The sequence below is a fragment of the Melanaphis sacchari genome, unplaced genomic scaffold (genome assembly GCF_002803265.2).
Source record: "Melanaphis sacchari strain LSU unplaced genomic scaffold, SCAv2.0 Contig37_pilon_pilon, whole genome shotgun sequence".
Lineage (NCBI taxonomy): Eukaryota > Metazoa > Arthropoda > Insecta > Hemiptera > Aphididae > Melanaphis > Melanaphis sacchari.
Window position 1 is genome coordinate 335,185 of NW_020271239.1, and position 19,806 is coordinate 354,990.

Below are 19,806 nucleotides of genomic sequence, written 5' to 3' on the forward strand. Positions count from 1 at the left end.
GTAACATCAACGAAGACGAGATGGATTTCAGAATAAATTGTTTGTTATATATTTCACACTCGCAGATAGGTGGTTCTAATCGTGATTATGTAGGTATGAATGTATAGTTTTAGATTTTTACTTTTATTAATTAATAACTATTGAGTATTGTTCGGCGGCTACGCTATTGGACTTTGTTTAGTACGAGTAGTAAGGCATTTAGGCATATTATTATGGTTCAGTTTGTCCCAGACGAGGAATTTTCTGTTCAACCGATTCGTAGGCCGTTCGGTAAACAGTTAAAAGTAGACAGTATTCTTGTTTAAAACTGTGGTTCGTGAACGCCCCGGGTTCTTGGAACAAATAGTGCTGTTTACGTCCGGTTTGAGCAGAACTTATCAAAGACTACGATAATTTCTGTTTGCAGAGCGAACCAATGTATATTTAATATATACACATTGTATACACTATACAGCTTAATGTCAATAAAACATTATCGAATCTCTCTCAGTATTTGCATAGTGTTCGTACTTGTGAATGTATGTTCTATAACCTACAGATATGTTACAGTTGTTGTTGCGGGAAATGTAATTTTTCTTAAAATTTGTGAAGCGTAAGAATTGTTTACGTTTCTTAGTCTTGACGTCAATAACCAGATAAGTATTACATTAATATTAAAAAAATTTTTATGGTTAAAAATTAAACTATTCATCAGTACAAACATTTGCGTATATTATACATCTAACAATTGTTATTTAACTGAAGTTATAAAAATAAATGTATAACTATCATCAATAATCGAAGCAAAAATACATAATTACAAAAATATAAATATATCTAATTTGGATATCTAAAATTCAAACTATCTTTATCTACTTTAATGGAGTATAAAACTATTGATATTTGATTTTCGATTGGTTTCTGTTCGAAGTAGTTCTTCGTATTCCAATGGTAATAATATCAAATCGTTTTTTAGTCAGGATTTACGGGTAATGGTAAATCATTTTGTGTTGCGTAAATATAATATGTTATATTTGTATTATAAATAATCATTTTTTATGACTTGGTACATTTATCAAACGGCGAATCATGAAATACAAGTTTAATTATATATTAGGTATATTAAAAATATGGAGTACCAGGAAAAATGTAAAGTAGCAATTGAAAATATTACAGAAAAAGTAAATACTATTTTTTATTTTACTTCTATATAAAATAGCAATGCGATTAAAAATTGTGGCATGGGCACATAAAAAAACGGTATTAGTCATTAATAGGAAATAGATTTATACGTATATAAATGCATAGTTTTATTAGAACAAGATATTTAAAATTTGATAAGAAATGTTCACGATTTAGATCATTATTAATAAAATTATAAATTTATATATTTTTGGTATAATTAAATATTTTTAAACATATTTTATAATTTCATAATTTATACGTTTTTAAGCTAAGTTGCAGTTAATAAAAACAGCTATTTATTGGTATAATGTCGTGATTCATATTTTTAGTCGTTATCTTGTTCATGCTTTTAGGCCTTCTTCTAGGTAGATTAGATAGTTTGTAGCTGCTCAATATTATTATAAGGTTTATTTTAAAAATACAAGAAAATTAGATTAAAAATATAAAATAGTAATAATAATATAATAATATAATAATTAAAATTATTTTAAAATTATATCCAGAAACTTTTATGGCTATTGGAAAAGCTCAAAATATTATGCAAAATGAAACAACGAAAAATAATTTAATTTTCATCTTAGTGAATTTTAGTTTTATTGCATAAACAATTACAAAATTAGAAAAAATAGTATGTCCTTAAATGATAGCAAACAAATTGTCGAATAAGCGATAGAATAATTAAAACTAGTGGACAAATAGAAGATGTTGTAAAGAAGAAAATACATGCTGTTATAGAAAAAAATCCAGGCTGTATTTATTTTAAAACAATCAATGAAATAATGATGAGCAGAACACCCTTCTAAAAATTTGAAATTATCGCCTTCATATATTATGCGCTTTAAATATGCTTCAATTACATCTTTGATGTGGACCGATCGTTTAGCCGTTTTTAAAATATTTTGAGACCTATAATAAGTGACATTTAATATTCAATAATTTAAAGGAAAATGTAATTATTTAATGCAACACATTATTTTTATATTTTTATTGTTATATTTACTGTATTTTTCCATAAATATATTGTACTTGTACAGAAATAAAATTTTTTTTCATATATATTTTGATGTTTTATGCACATATTTTATAAACTATATTTCCACATTTATACACATATTTTTATATTTTTATATTTTCATTACATATAAATTCGTTTTCTAGTTATTAATTATTGTATACTGCGTATAATCGTTGACCATCAATTTTGAAATTAATGTCATTGACCCGTTAAATAATATCAAGTATAAAATTCTTTCTTAACTTTTCACTATAATATGATAAGCTAATTTTGAGCATTGACAACAATTCTTGATCATATATATCATTTCCTAATTATAGTTTTTGACCATAATATGTTATATATTATTATTTTAGCCACTTTATCTTTACAATATGGTTAATGGTTGATTCAAAGTTGACCTTTCGCAACTACATTACTAATGTAACTTGTATGCATGAACTTAAAGCTTACTATTTATCTTCTCTTTAAAGTGTTTTATTGCTTGTTTGTTCGTTCGTTCTATTCTTAAGTGAAATTTAATTACTTGGCACCCTCATAAAGAAGGCTAGGGGAAGTCTTTAAGTTGAACACATATCCACGTAAGTATTTAAAAATTATAACTCGTAAACTACATATTAGTAGAGGTGCAATATAATAATAGTATATAATATGTAATATGTATTATATATAATAATTAAATTAATATATAGATATATTATTATAATGGAACTATAGTTACAACTATATACATATATAGGATTCTGAATCTTATAACCTTTGGGGTGTGTAAAAATAAAATGAAAAATTAGTGAATATAAGTAGTAAAATTGTATACAAATTGATTTTGATGACATATATATATATGACAATATTACTGAGAGATGTCCGAAAAAACTAAAGTAACAAAAAATTGTTGTGTTTAACTTGTCTTTGGATACGTTTTATTAAATTTTAACTTCAAATTATGATACAATAAATGCACTCCAAACGTCAATAACTAAATTAAATTACGTCGAATATATTAGGTTTTATTTTTTTTTTTTTTTATACAAAAAATGATTGTATTCATATACAAATATCTTATTTTGTTTTAATTAAACTACGCAATTTTTAGTTAACTAAAAATAACAGTATTGCTAACCTAGCATTATTAATATAATAATAATTTAATAAACATGTTTAATTTACGATTTAATAGTTTATTGCACTTTTATTTGCATGTTAACGTTTAATGGTTCAGAAAAAAGTTTGAAAATACTAAATTTATACTAAGATTTGCATAATGCTACTAAATAATGTGAAAAGTATGAACTACTACAGAAATACTAATAACCAGTATCCCTTAAAAATAGACGTTCCATTAATCTTTGATAATTACACGTAAGCATCAAACTTAAGCATTAACAATTTAAAAATATAGTTATGATTATTCTGATTAAATTATAGACAAACTAAGTTAATTTTTTTACATTTACTTTGTTTTTAAACAGGGAATTTTTTATTTTATTTGAGTGTACTATTTGAAAGTATTTAATTTATTTTTATTTGTATAGGTATATTAAATTATTTATTCAAAAGTAGGCATAATGGTAAGTAATTATAGATACGAGGATTAAGGTAAGTTTAGGAAAGCTTAAGGTATCATAACGATCTGACAGTTTGTAAACCTAATTTTTTTATGATGCTGACGAATAATTAATGAGAACGAGTAATGTTAATCTTGTGTTTTTATTTAATTCCTTCTTAATTAACGAAACTGTTAAAAAGTAAAAAAAAATAAATTTAAACCTAACACAATTACAAAATTGATACCAATAATATTGGGTTTCTAAATTTTAATGAATGATAATTTAAATAGGTATTGATATAATATTATAAATATTACTTATTTATTGGTAATTCAGGAGCTCACCAAATAGTTGATTCAATGGAAATACTTAATACAATATTTATTATTTAACAAACTTTAATAAAATATACAAAGTACCAAGTTAGTAGGTATTGTTTCGCGCAAACGAAAATTATTTTGACAAAATTTATATTGATTTTATTTCTATGGAAATGTTTGTACTTTTTTGGGTAATTGTTATTTTATGTAATAAATAAATGATAGATCATATAAAAATATTTAAAACTAATTGACGCAAAGATATACTAAATAAATATGTACTTCAGAATACATCTAAATATTGGTGTTTCGTGTTTTCGCTTGTATTTATATCTTAAAATTCTAGAATTGAACAAAAGAAAAAGTTCATCTTAAAATATATTATGTTGTTTGTGTATTTTTGACTTATTTATAATAAAAAGGATCAAGAAAGTTTTTTAAATATGTGAAATATCAATCTTAATGAATATATCAATAATGCTATAAAATAAAATGACTGAGAATCAATATAACATTCTAATTTTTAGAATTATCGACAATACTTTAGGTTTATATCAATTTTTAAAACAAACTGTGTTTGTCTAATGATAACAAATATTCTTTATTCCATTAAATTGCTAATCTAACGACTATTTTAAAAACGTTGATGTATTTAGATAAAAATTTGAAAGACAAGTTTTTATTATTCAAGGATAATAAGTTCACGAGGTTAATAGATAAAGGGATAATGATGATTTGAAAACTAATAACTTAAATGTTTTAATCTATCAAAATCTAAAAATTTATAAGAATTGTTTGAGAAAATAAATATTGAATCCAATATATATATATATGTTTATCTACATATTATATCTTTTATTTGTTTAAAAACATTTTTCAGAACTAAGAAAAACTAATAACTTAAGCACTACTAGTTCAAATTTCAATTTAGATGTATTAAAATTTTCAAAAGAGTTATTTCATTAATAAATTACAATACAAATAGATAGGTCCTTATTTAAAAAAAAAAATAAAGTTTTTTTCAAAAAGACCACTTACTAAACAGTATAAAAATCTAAAATATTATTATTATTTTTTTTTTTTTTTTGAAATATTCTAAATTCTAAAGCATTCATGGATCAGAATTATTTGAATAAGTTTATTATTAAATGGAAATATTTGGGGATGGACGTGCTTGGTGAATCTCCCAAATGAAATATATGCAATGGTCGAAGATATTTCGAGTTTACATATAAATGTACGTATAAGACTATAAATATGTTTCAACAGTTAGGTATAGGTATGCCGGATATTTAAAATAAACATCGGTGGTAAACATCCGAACTCGAAGACTCAGTTATTTACACGAGCATAGGTTAGTCTCACTGCCGCCGCGGTCGGTGACAAAAAAATTATTTTCACGGCTAGGTATATAACAGAGGCATCAGACCGTGAAACATTCAATGTAATCACTTGCAGTTGTCGAGAAAAATACGTCTACATCTATTATAATATTTTACAAGTAATTTAATATTACATTGACCGTTTACTACTTATAACGCTGTATTATATGTTTGTTACAATACAACTGTAGTTTGACTCTCCGGACGTACTTTTTACATATTTTTTAACATTTATTTTTTCATTGTTATTTATATAACATACTAGATATTTCTTTTTTGTTGTTGTTTTTATTGTGTTACATTGATGTACGCAATATCATTTTTTTATCAATTTGAACCATTCGGGCGTTTATTCGTTAACAAATATTGATTTTGTATAATAACCTTTTTGGTTATAAATAACAAATTAAATTGAACTTGTTTTTGTGTTTGTTTTAAACCTGTTTTGAGCTCGGTAAAATAATAGTACATATCAATATATATATTATGATATGATGTAATTTAATCGATACGGTATTAGATGTATAACCCGATCTCACCTGAGAAAAAATGAAAAAAACATAAAATACACCATTATTCACGGGGTGAGGGGGCATTGATGTGACGATGTATCTGGCTTATGATTTAAGTTATTCACTTAACTTACACTATATCTCTAAAGAACAATCTCTGAAACCTTCGTTAAAACCGATCAAGTTTTTTTTAATGAACTGTAAACATTATGACTTCTTGCGTACATTTGAATAGCAGATAATAAATTAAATATTATTATATTTTACTTAAAAAAAAATTGTTTTTCACTAATCTTTCTACATTCCATCATACAAAATGTATGTATATTCTACTGAGTATGAGAATTAAAATACGTTAGGTTAGAAAATGGTTAATAGTGTGTTTTGCGATAAAAGAATCGCACTGTGTATAATATTATTCTATTGAAAATGTATTCAATTTATTTTTGCGAGTCACCTGAATCAAATACTTCGCCCATTTATGGCATTTGAATTAAAGAGTGATGACTAGTAAACGTACACGTTTGTCAGGGATACAATATTTACGCTTCATATGCATGTAGAGAGCACATTTGGCATCAAATTATTATTCGAGATGAATGTGTATTGGAAGTGTCATGTTATAGTATTACATTTTCATGTGACAAAACGATCTAACGAAAAATTGATCCTAACGGCAATATAGTATATCTAATATATATATTTTTTAACAGCAGTAACAAATTCATACATCTTGAATGACCTACATTTTATGTGGTTTGAATTTCAAATTGTTTACAACGAAATGGTCAAAAGTCAAGATTCTAAGCACCGGCACTCATATGATTTACCCTCAAAAATACACTATGGGAATAATGATTGTGTTGTGTAGAACAATTAATTCAATTATTTATTTATTTAATTTTTTTTTTTTTTAATTTATAAAGAAAAATATTTTATTATTCGCATTGAATTTTGTTTTTCAATATTTTAATCTCAAATTGCATAATAAATCATTAAGAAAATTTTAAGCTTTTTTTTATAAATTGTTTTATAATAGTATTTGAAAAAAAAATTATAGTTCAATGTGGGCTTTTGGAAGTCTTCTTTTAGGTAAAAAAAAATAACGGATATCAATCAAGGTTTGAGATTGGTATATGAAATATTATTTACGAATTTTATTGAATTGTAAGAAATACAGACAATTGGCACCAGTCAAAATGAATTTAGGGTTAACAAATTATTAACAGTGTTAAATCGTTTAGATGTGAGTGTACAAATTAATGGTTAGACCAGGGCATAGAGGTATTTTATTATAACGCTGAACTGTTCAACACAAACTCTAAATCCTAATCCTCTCCTAACTCATTTTTAAATATATCTCAAGTTTTCTAAGCATAAGGAAATTTATTTTCATTTAGTTAATTTTTGTTAAAATTTAGGGTAGGGCGTTTAGATATTCAAATTAATTTTTTAATTGTTATAAGATTATAAAAAAAGAGTTCATTTTTATATAGATACGATGAGTTTTAAATTTAATTCGTTTTGATTACATTTTCAGACTACAATTTTTTTTCTGTCGTATTAAAATAATAATAGTAAAAAAAAAAAAAAACAAATAGCAAAGCAATAGGTCTATAGAAAATACGCATCTTGAATTCTCGATGGAATTTTATCAACAACAATACTTTAAAAAAGGACAGTCCTGTTTTAAACATGATGTATGGTTACTGTGTGTGTACCATATGTTGTTTATAATTAATGCATAGTAAAATAGGAATTTCTGGTTCCATAAAAAGTATGTAGTAAGATTAAAATATATTACGATTATATAAATGGAAGTTCTTTGTATCGAACAACTAAAGAAATTACTGTAAAACCGGAAAAGTCCACTTTTTTTCGAAAATGCATTTTTATACAGAATAAAACAAAGAAAAAAAATCTTATAAGTGAACACAACAATTGACTAGTTCGTTATATATGTATATTATATTATAATATATGTATATTATAAGTATAGTTTTTAAAATAAATGGATTTAGCTGTTTTTTTTTGCATACATTTTTGTTAAGTTGCAAATAATGATAACATTTTAATATAATGTAGATTGTAGTTTTCTTTTCTTTTAAATTATATTATGAATTTTTTTTTGGAAGGAACAAATAAATAATAATTTTGGGGAAAAAATTAGGTAAGATCATGTCGGGTCAAGTCAATTACATTTTGCTAAAATGTATATAATAGAACACATACATACATATAATGTTTATTATCTTTTTTATAAAAATTTAAAATCGCAAACAAGTATAATTAAAAAAGAAAAAAAATGTCGAACTATAAATGTTTTTTTTTGATTATCCTTAAAATAGTTTCATATAGTGAGCTTTTATGGTTTTTGCGGCAAGCCTTACAGTTGTAATAATGTTTTGTAGGAATTGAGGAATATATAGCAACATTTATATTTTTGTTTTTATTTTGTATGTTTTCTAATAAATTTATAATTTATACGATTGTGAAAACGCACACGGGTAGAACTTTTTAATTTTTTCTCCCAATCATCAGGATTTTCAATCTATCGGGTCCAACGGAAAATGTATTACTCTCTATATATAAAACACAAATAATAACTACTTAAGAATGCACACATTTTACCACGTCGAGTGTATTTAAACAGAAATAACGTATTGCTATTTGTTTACCGCCGAGGAAAAATATTTGGCCTGCGCCAATAACAATATTGACCACGCCGAAGACGTACAACAATAAGACGTAATAATCCGTCCGGCCGTCGTCTCGCGCATCGTAAGCGGGTCTTGACTTTGTCTTCAGAACACAAAAGTTCCAATTTTCAAAATATACTATTGACGGAGGGGAGGGGGGGGTACACCACCGCATTGAATAAAATTATCAATTATTTTTTTCCTTTATACCATTTATTTACCTTTTGACTAAATATTCAACAAAGAAAAGTTAAAGAACACGCACTGTGTTGCCGAAAAATAACGAAATTGATTTTGAAAAAAAATTCATGTTGCATAATTAATATTCTTGTTTTTACGTGATTTTAATTTTGTTCGTAAAAATTACCTTCGATATAAAATAAAAACAACTGTATTATTATCATCACCGTATAACAGTATTAAAAATTAAATTTAATTAATTGATTAATTAATAAGACAAAAGTGTTTACAGAACGCAGGTTGTTAATTAAACATTCTGTCAGTCGGTTCGGTCGCACATACGTATACGACGTGCCGCATAATATATCCGCTTGTATATTTTATAATGTCTATAATAATATCGCGCACTGACGCAATTTTACGTACAGTTTTGAATTATTGTTTGCGCGAAATCGCGTCCTGACCTATACCCACCTATCTACCAGTAGTACCCATACAGGAGGCTTTCGTATTTAATTAATTTAATTAAATCCTGTCGAGTTAAGCGCGAACGTATGCGGTCTATCTACGGTATTGTGTATGTGCGCGCGTGTTACGCGAATGGCGCGTGTGCGTACGGCGGTGCATTGTGGGTAAGAACTACAGCTGTTATGGTAGGTATATATTACGTAGAATAATATTCTACGATATTGTATATACGCAGTACGACCGAGCAAACATTTGAGTTTCGGTTTTCACAACATCGTATATTATGCTAATAATCGTAGTCGCACATATAGGTACACCTCTATACGTCGTACGTATAATGTTATGTCGGCATACCGGCTTTCTATACCCATATCGTCGTAGCCTTGAGTCACTGCAGCTGGCAACAAACACGGGTTTTTAAACATTTCATAGCATAAAAATAATATATCATACTATTTGAATATTCCGACTTCGCGCGAGGGCAAAAAAAGAACAAGTATAAAACACGGCGCTATAAACAGGCGTTGTTTTCGGAGTTTAGCGTATGTCAGTTCACAGGGAAATCGGTGTATCTACTATGCGTTTTGTGGAAGAATTTGATCGAAATAGGTAACGTAGTTCAATTAAATCTCTACATTTTTCCGATGTCTCTAAAAAAACAACATCTGAAATGTTAAAATCTGTTGAGTAGGTTTTGATAATAAAAGCTACAAACAAACCTAAAAGTTTGAAATCTATACCAAAATATTTTAAGTATCATGATTTAAAAATAGAAATTAATGGACTATGTTTAAGATAAGTACAAAATAGTTAAACGTTCATACCTGAAACTTGGTGAATATTAAAATAAACGAGTAGTGTCTAAAAGTTTTTTTATATAGACTCAATCTATTAATTAGTTTTATTTGTTATAGTGTGTTTATTTTTGTTTTTAATATTTATGAACCCGAAAATGGCATATTATACTTATATTGTTGTTTACTAATGTATTTTAATAATACAGTTAGTTGTTTATTAATTTCTTAACCTAATTATGAACAACTTTTACTTTATAAACTATGTTTAAAAAAACAACACTTTGACCACTTTGTTGACATCTACTTATTGAAAAAAAAAAAAAAAGAACAGAGTTCTGTTTTCATAAAGTTATTAATAATAAATTAATTTCCAACATAAATGTCTCGTTCTAATTTCTTTTCTGAATATGACAGAAAAACTTTTTGTTGGGAATATACATCTTAAAAATTTTACAAATAATTTCTTTCAGATCAACCAAATCAAAGAGTTCCTAAGTGGACAATCTTCAACTATATAGAAAAAATAAATCTACATTTTGAAATATGTACTGAACACTGAACAAACTGAGGAGGCTAATTTACATTTTGACAGGAAGCCTCCTTGAAGTTTATACTTATGCATACGGCATACAAAGATTATGTAAAGTCAGATGCCGTGTGATTTCTTTGACTTTATAGTACCTATAAGATAAATGTATTTTTTATAAGTAGAACATTTTTGGTATAAAACCGTGTAATTACAGCTGCTATAGAATAAACATTTACTCCATATAAAAAGGAAGAAATGAGTACTAAGTGTTTTGTTTGTTTTCCGGATTTAATGCGCTGGCCTTGTCAATTCGGTATATACAATTTCGCACTATGCTATATTATCATTATTTTTTTTTATTTTAGCTATTTGCTATACAGCTTTTGCCTTTTGTTTTTTTTCATTTTGACAGTTCTATAAGCATAATATTATTATTGCTATAGTGTAATTACTTTGAGTCCATCATCGTCGCAGTAGGATTTGATATTTAGTGTTATATACGATCTACTCTAGTTTTAATATTATAAATTAGCCGTAATTAAATTTATTTAATCTCCGTCTGCTTTTCATTTTTTTTTTTTTTTTTAACTTTTCGAGAGAATTCATGTGTATAGACGTCGAGACGTGTAGCGTATTACACGTACCTACTATTATAATAAATAGCTGGACAACGTGGGACTAGCGTTAGTGAAATTTATCGCCTCATAATACTCTAACTATATTATATTACTTGGACTTGTTTGTAGATAATAATAATATGGCCAATGCTGTAATGTCGTAAACACTGAATTATATGGTATATATTATCTTGATAGGACTTTATTCGTTTACTTCGCTTATTTATTTTGTAAGCAACTGCGTCGGAAAATAAATAATTGAAACATTTTGGTTAACTTCAAAAGTGCTCTGTAATTGGTCAATACATATTATATTATATATACGTATTGAAATATATAAATATAAATAATAATTGCAGTACTATAGTCATTGTGGTTAGTTTGATATTGTTAACTCCTGGATAGTTGTATAAATAGATTAAAGAAAGAAAAAAAATATTTAAAAATGATTCAAAATTTTTAAAAATATTTGTTGAAATGATAAGCAAGTATAAGAATAATATGTTTTTTTTTTTTTTTTTAATGTTAAATGTCAGAAAAGTCGTAGAAAGGGAAATAAATTTAAAAACGTTAAAAACTAATGTCCCATTAAATGACTTGTAATAGCACTTAATTTACATTTTTTCTTGATAGAAGGACTAACGTGAGCTTTTAGTTCTTAACATTTAACCATTTATTTTTAAACGCATAACCTTTAGAGATAAGTATAACAATAATTTAATTTAAACTATTCATTTATTGAAAATAAATTGAAACGAAATATAATCAAAGTAGAAGTGCCTGTATATTTTAAAATTATATTAAGGAAAAAAAATGTTGCTAGTGATTAAGAATGTAAATTAACCTTTGTTACATATTTGCTTCACCAATAGGATACTAAATAGTGGTATGTGGTAGAAGCATATAAATATTTATAAATTTATATCTTGAAAGCCTGTAGTTAGTTAAAAACCCAGTTACATGAATGTGTTAAAATGGTATTTTCCAAGCAACCAAACCCATGAAAGGCACGTACTTTTTTTTTTAAATTAAAAAATGTTTATAATGCATTTTATATTAAAATATGTGGAACGTGGAGTATGAGAAAACAAATTTTAAATCAAACTAATAAAAAACATTGTTGTCAGAGTGATTATTATAGAACCTTCCATTAGAAAAACTTTGACAGTAATATTATATTAATCGTAAATTGGAAACAAATTAAACGCGAACGTCGAATTGCTGAGAGAAAATCAATTAAAATTGTCGAATTCGATTAAAAGTTCAAGCAAAAGTTGGCATCACAGCATACGTCCAACTTTGTTGCGAAAAACGCTTTCTCAGCAATATATAACCGAGTGGAAAATTCTTCGTACAACTTACACCTTTCATAAAGGCGCATAGCGTTTGAGAGTATTGATGTATTATCATTGAAACGAATATAACATATTAAATAAATTCCAATTACTCCCTACTGGGTTTCTCAAAGATATAGTTCAAAAGTATAAAAAATCGACCAATTTATCGGAAAAGTACTGATTATATTTTACCAATTAAAGTATTAAAAAAATTTTATGAATGTTATTATATTCAATAATTAATAACAAAACTGTAAGGTGCTGCAGATACAAGTAATACACAGAAAAATTAAAAAAATAACATTGAGAAATAATATTTATTGACTTGTAGTATTTTATCTGTTCTAAGAAATAATATATATATATATATTTATATATGATATAATGTATAATACTAGGTGATAAATAATATTTATAAAATAGACAACTGGAGTTTGTTTAATATGAAAAATTTGTAATTAATTGCCAAAAATATATTTTTTCTTTATCAAGATAAGTGAACTTTATTATCTACTAGTGGTTAATGAACACTAGTACAAAATATGGTTTTTGCATGGTGTGCTGTGAATTAATTAAAATGAAAAAGTAATAATTTTCTATGTCTGAAGACACGTTTAATAGTAAAAAAATACTCTGATCATCAGTTTTGAAAGAGCTTTTAATTAACAAATTAGATTTAGTTTTTATTTGATATTTTGAAAGTAAAAAATGCACAATAATTTCAAAATAATGGGGATTTAGAAAAAAAAAAACAATAAACGAACATTTTCTAAAATGTTGATATTCTTATTATTAAAATATGTGTTAGGTAACCTAGGTAACTAAAAATCGTTAAGAACCATTTGCTATACTTTATAATAGCTTATCATAAAATAACAATTATTTAATAAGTCTAATATATTTACCTATTCAATAACGAGATATACTATTGATATTCGACACATATAATACTGTAGAACACGGCAATTACCTACTTGATAGTAATACGCTACACAATACCAATGCGGATATTATATTTACTTATTAGTTATTAACGAAGATAATTTACAAATAAAATAGTTAAATTTTAATATTAGATATTTTTGAAAATAATTTTTTTTTTTAAATATCTATAATGACATGTCAATTTTTTACATCGAAATCCTAATATTAAGACTTTAATTTATTAGATACCCGATACTTTGATTATATGATTGGTGTTTTATGTTTCTTATTTGAAGGATTTACTTAATGTATTATACATTTAAGTATTTAACATTTTTAAAATTAATATGAGTATAGATATAATAATTCCATCGTAAATATTACTAACAATTTTAGTTTTTCGTATAATTCAATAAATTTAGTTTATAGTAGTTGTTGTTTTGGGTGGAAACGGAACTTTTTTTACAAATTAAAAACTAGTACTTAGTTTTTCAGTAATAAGCGTGGAACTAAGTTAAGCTGAAATTTTGTTATTAAAAAAATTATAAATACGGAAAGTAAGTAAAAATAATCCAAATAAAAATAAATCTTTTATTGGATATTTTTTTAAACAAATGTTTTTTTAATAAAATTATAAATTCATATTAATATAAGATTTCAAGTTTTTTGCTTATTATTCTATACCACGTAGGTTGAAATCGAGTAAAGTTTGTGATCACAGCTGTCAAGCAATTGAATTTCAAAGTGTATTATAATACAATGTTGTAATTTAATATAGTTCTGCGATTTATATTTTTCTCTCGTACCCATGATTCTGAATTGAAAAGACTAGAAGCGATTTCAAAAGAATATCATTTTTTTTTTCACTATGAATTAAATAATAAAGTTTTAAAATAATTGTATAGATTTATTAATAAAAATTAACAAAATCAAAGATTGAGATATTACAATTGGTCGGTTGGAACAGAGACGATAGAACAGCGATAATAATTATTATCATTGGTTATTAAAATATGTTATCTAATAAACTTAAATACTACTGTCGTTTAATATATAATTGTATTAAAATCTATCTAAAAACGTAAAAATACGTTTAAAATGAAAACTAGTCATTTAAAATAAGCACAAATACATATGAGGTAGCTAGAAATTTTTTTACACAAAATAATGGCAATGATATATGATTTTGTATTTTGTAAAATTGCTGTGTTTAATATAATTGTTATTTCAAACGTAATTGATAGTTACATATTTAACATACTAAACATTTTATGAAAAAATAAATAAAATAAAATATTTGTTATTATTAATTTTGATAGTTTTTATTCTAATGTCTTGTAAATTTATAGGTCTTAATACATTTAATATAATATCTATTATATAAGTAGCTCTAAAGGTTTTTCTAATAATATAAAAATAATAAGTATTTTGGTAAAAAAAAAAAAAAATTAATTAATTGTTGATATAAATAACAACTAGACTTAACATTTAAATATTCAATGCAATATATTTATTTATTTTTAAAAACAAGAACCATTTTTAACTGAAGGTTTTTAAAATTATATGATAATTCTAAAAAGTGGGGTATGAGAATTAAATAAAAGATAATTTTTATTAATTAAAACGTAAAACATAATTAATTCAACAAAATTTGAAATATTAAAAATAATTTATTTATATTACAGTTGAATCGTATATTTTTATTTTATTTAATTAACGATATATTTTTTAATTATATTTTCAATAATTAAATTTAACAATAAGTTTATTGTATATCATTATTTATGATATCTTCAATTATGTAACAATAATATTCAATTTTTATTTTTAATTAATAACCGATTTCGTTAAGATTGATTTTTTTAATTATAAATTATGGTGTTTTAAAGCACCGTAATAAACCTGACCACCCATATTTTTAATTTTAAGCCCCTATATTTGAATTACCTTCTGTTTTAAATTCATAAGCACATGTCGAAGAATATTAATAATTCTGTTTGCAGACGATAACACACACACAAACACACACACACACACACTCACACTCACACTCACACACACACACCACACACACACACACACACACACACACACACACACACACACACACACGCACACACGCACACACTCAACGTTGTCAGAGATTCATAAGAAAAACATAAAATATTAACTATCACCGTAGCCTGTCCAAAATAACGATGGACTCTGCATAAACGTAGTGAATGTTTTATTTTAACTTAACAAAAAATATGATGATTGATGTGCAGAATAAAACAGTTTTATTTGAATCTTATAACATGTTGGATCTGTAATGTTCATTATTTTATAATATTATTGAGGTTGAATTTTAAAAAGTATTTTTGTTTCGCCTTTTTTACCTTCACAGCATAAAAAGGTTTTAATTTAACTTAAGATGAATAATATATCAAAATGGATTTAAGAAATATTAATGTGACGTGTGGTTTTAAGGTTTAATGGTTTTGAGTAAATCACTCGTCAGCATTATAATCAGTTTCAGTCGGTAATCGGGATCTTGAATCCGTCAGTATTTTTTTTTTACACTCGGAGCATATAATATATTTTAATATTTTTTAAGTTTGGTGTGATATACTACTTTACGCCTAGAATCATCAAAAATCTAAAAATAAGATGACAAAATCACAGTTATTTATCAATCGTCATCAAGTACGTGCCTGTAAAAGATATTTTTAAGATATTGATATAGTTTATTACAATATTACTGTTAATAATCTGAAAGGTTGAATTATTTTTTTTCAAAACACCATTTAATACTATAATTATTATTAAAATTTAAGTCAACTTACGATGGATAGTAGAAAAGTTGTTATTTGTGTTTTTAAAAATAGTTTATTATATAACTTAAATGCATGCTAAAAGTTCAAACAAAAATAAGCGCAACATACACAAGTATACAAAATATGAAAAATAAATTATACGTTATTTTAATAAGAAAGAACGAAATCGTTTTAATTTTTTACCATATTTAATTAACTTATTCTAATAAATAAATATAAATACATTTTTTACTTCTAAGTATAATAGTTTTTATTCGATTCATTTAAATAGTTAACACGGCGTGCTGGATAGGCTATTTAGGTACATCACGGTCGTGGTTAAATTTTATTTTTTCCAATACTTTATAGTATTGTAATATTATTTTATATTTTAATATTCTGTAAAAGAATTATAATCAATTATTATATATTAATTATGTACAGAAATTATTTAAGCCTATAACGGTTATGTCTATAGTCAGATTATTATCATTATATTTTGCCAAACTGCACGTTATTGTGACTATTAATATTAGCTATTAGCTATAATACTTAATATACGTATTATCATTTTTATAATCTTTTGACAAGATTTCGTTAGGTTCAAATAGTAAATTTGTTATCTAGTTAAAATAACTTTTCATTTAGTTGGATTTATTTAAAATACATTTTAAGATAAAGATGACGGGTAATATTTTGTTAGGTATCTAGTTTTATATGTTTATTAAAACCAAATTCTAAATGCCGTGTTTTCGTCAAAATATATTATTTCACAACAATAATATTTATAACGTGCAAAACTAAAAGTAATAACACTCTTTTCACGTCAAATCTTTATGTGTGTAGATTCATATTATCGTCCATATGTGCGTATTACAAAATGTTATTTTGTCCACATACAAAAACGAAATATGGCGAGTTCTAGCAAAAGGTTTGCGTTAGAATAACGAAATGTCAAACGTTTGCTGAGGGGAAAACAATCACATATAAAATATTATTGTCATATAGCTTCTTATTTTTTTTCTTGAAAAATAAAATGACATTAGACTCATGCCTGCTTTGAAAGTTTACAGTGTACGATTCAAAGTTAAAGAAAAACAAAACGATTTAGTGAAATGTAAAATAATTTGATACAATAAACAATTTATATAAATAAATGACGATTGCAGAATTTGGATGAAGCTGAAGAAGTGCTTGTCAGTTGGTGGCGATTGGGATGAATTATGGAGATATTCTTTAACGATACCTATATCGATAAACAATAATGCAAAAGAATAGTGCATAATTCAGAAAAATGAAGTCATTGAGTTGAATGCAGAAATAAAGCCGTTTTCTATATACAGTTATTAAATGCCGTATAAATCCAAATGGTGATTTATTAGTTTTTGTCACAAACTTGTAAATAACAAGGTAGGTACCTTCTTTAAAGATTTTAAAAATATGTAATTTTCAAATAACTTAATGAAAATGCATTTAATACATTTAAAAAATACTTAAAATGTTTAGTTCACGTTAGATATCTGAAAAAGTTTTTTTCAGGGATCAAAATTTTGCTAGGTAAGAATTGTTTAGCAATTTATATTTTGATGATATTATTTTAAAACTGAGAGAAGTTAAAATTTTAAATTAAAAAAGAATACTTTGAGTTTTTTTTAATTTTGTATTTTTAAAAGTACTTCCAATTTATTAACATATATTTTTACTGAGAATATGTTAATACTGTTAACTGGTATGGAAATATGTGAAATAATTCACAGTAAAATAACGAATGAATAATTAGCTGATGAACTTCAAATTATCATGTTGAAAAGTGTAACAATTTTATTTTAATTGACATATTATTTTCGCAGACAGGAAATATATTGTTATAAATAACAGACGTTCCTTTTCATATTTGGGGTAAAAGTAGTAGACGAGGATTTTTTACGCATCAATATTCGTATTTATGTTTATAATACGATATAACCGAACTTAATTATTGTTAATTTTTACTTTTGAGATAACCATACATGCCGAAATATTTGACGAGTGGCCAGCTATTGCATTGCAAATTCCAAAATTCAAAAGAAATTTATTGCTACGTCGGTCTACAAATACCGTTCTCGAAAATATTAAAAAGCACACATTCTTTGCACAGACTAGTTGGCTATGGAGTTTTATTTTATTTTTGTTTTAAGTCCAAAGACAGAAATTAAGCATTGCAAATTAATTCGAACAGAGTTCATCGATTAGACATAAATCGCTGCGCATTTAATAATGGGAGTTTTGAAAACGTTGAGCGTTCATCATACATATTTAGGACGAACAACGTTTGAACAACTAAGTCCAGAAAATGTATACTATTAAAACCAAAATAATGGTAGTTTTGGGATTACACTTGAGGGACTATACATAAATCATAACGCAATTGTGTTAACTCAATGGCTTAATATTTGACCATATCTGCTTAAATTGTACAAGTAGGTAATAACAAACATTGAATAAATATGTTTTTGTTTCAAAGATATTTCAAGTTATACAACGCCGGATAAGCAAGCGTTGTATTTCATAGGTGGAAGAAGTATGGTAAAATCGGTTTAATGTTTTATAAGATGCGTTAAAATATGGGTTTAAAAGAATATTTATCTGTACATACCGACATATCCAGGAGTTCCGCAAGCAGTTGCCATTACACCAGAATCTTCTATCTTAGATAATCCGAAATCACTGATCATAATTTTGCTGTCTTCATCTGTGCTGTAGTACAATAAGTTTTCTGGCTGTAAAAATAAAATAAAAAATGTACGTAGTTCATATTAATGTTTTACAGTTGAAATAATTAATATCCGCTATGCAGGTGAAATATTTCCGGACTGGCGTTTGAAAGATTACTGTTAGAAGTGAAAAATATATTACTCTCGTTAATCCGTTTTATTTATAATTGAACGTTAGTCAAATCGAATGTAAAATAAACATAGTAGATAAATTAAATATAATATTCTGCACACAGCTGATTCGTATGTACTTAAAATAGAATAGATTTTATTTTATTACGTATCAACTAAAATCATGTACACAGCTATTTAATAAACATTTTGATGAATGTTTAACCAAATAACTAGATATATTCTGCAGAACTGTGGATTTTCATTTGTGTTCATAATCAATATTTGCTATTCCGATAATGCAATAAATCTGCTTAAAGTACGTAGGCTGTTGTTAATTTAAAAAATATTTTCTTTTTTTTTTCATATTAAATAATGCATTTTAGTGATAAAGTAAAAGTCAGTCTTTGTCAAAAGTTTGATTTTAATTAAGTTCAACAAAAGAAAACCAACAAATACAGAATTATTCAAGAAATGTTAAAAAGGAAATAAATTAAGCACGAATAAAATTAGCGTTAACGTAGTCGATCGGTCTTTAATCTTTGATAAACAAAATAAAAATAAAAGCGAACCTAATAAGACATTATCAGATATTAAAACAACTACTATAGATTAAATTAATTATAGTAGTATAAATATTTAAAAAAGGCATT

At 25.3% G+C, this 19,806-nt stretch overlaps 1 protein-coding gene across 2 annotated transcripts in view; it reads right to left on the minus strand.

The window, feature by feature from the left end:
• Positions 1–19,806, minus strand: part of LOC112597127 (calcium/calmodulin-dependent protein kinase type 1) — a 317,179-nt gene that overhangs the window by 29,594 nt on the left and 267,779 nt on the right. For both annotated transcript variants that reach the window (XM_025343056.1, XM_025343055.1), the window contains one exon: positions 18,925–19,048. In XM_025343056.1, coding sequence (XP_025198841.1) covers positions 18,925–19,048 — 124 coding nt within the window. The remainder of the gene's footprint in view (positions 1–18,924; positions 19,049–19,806) is intronic.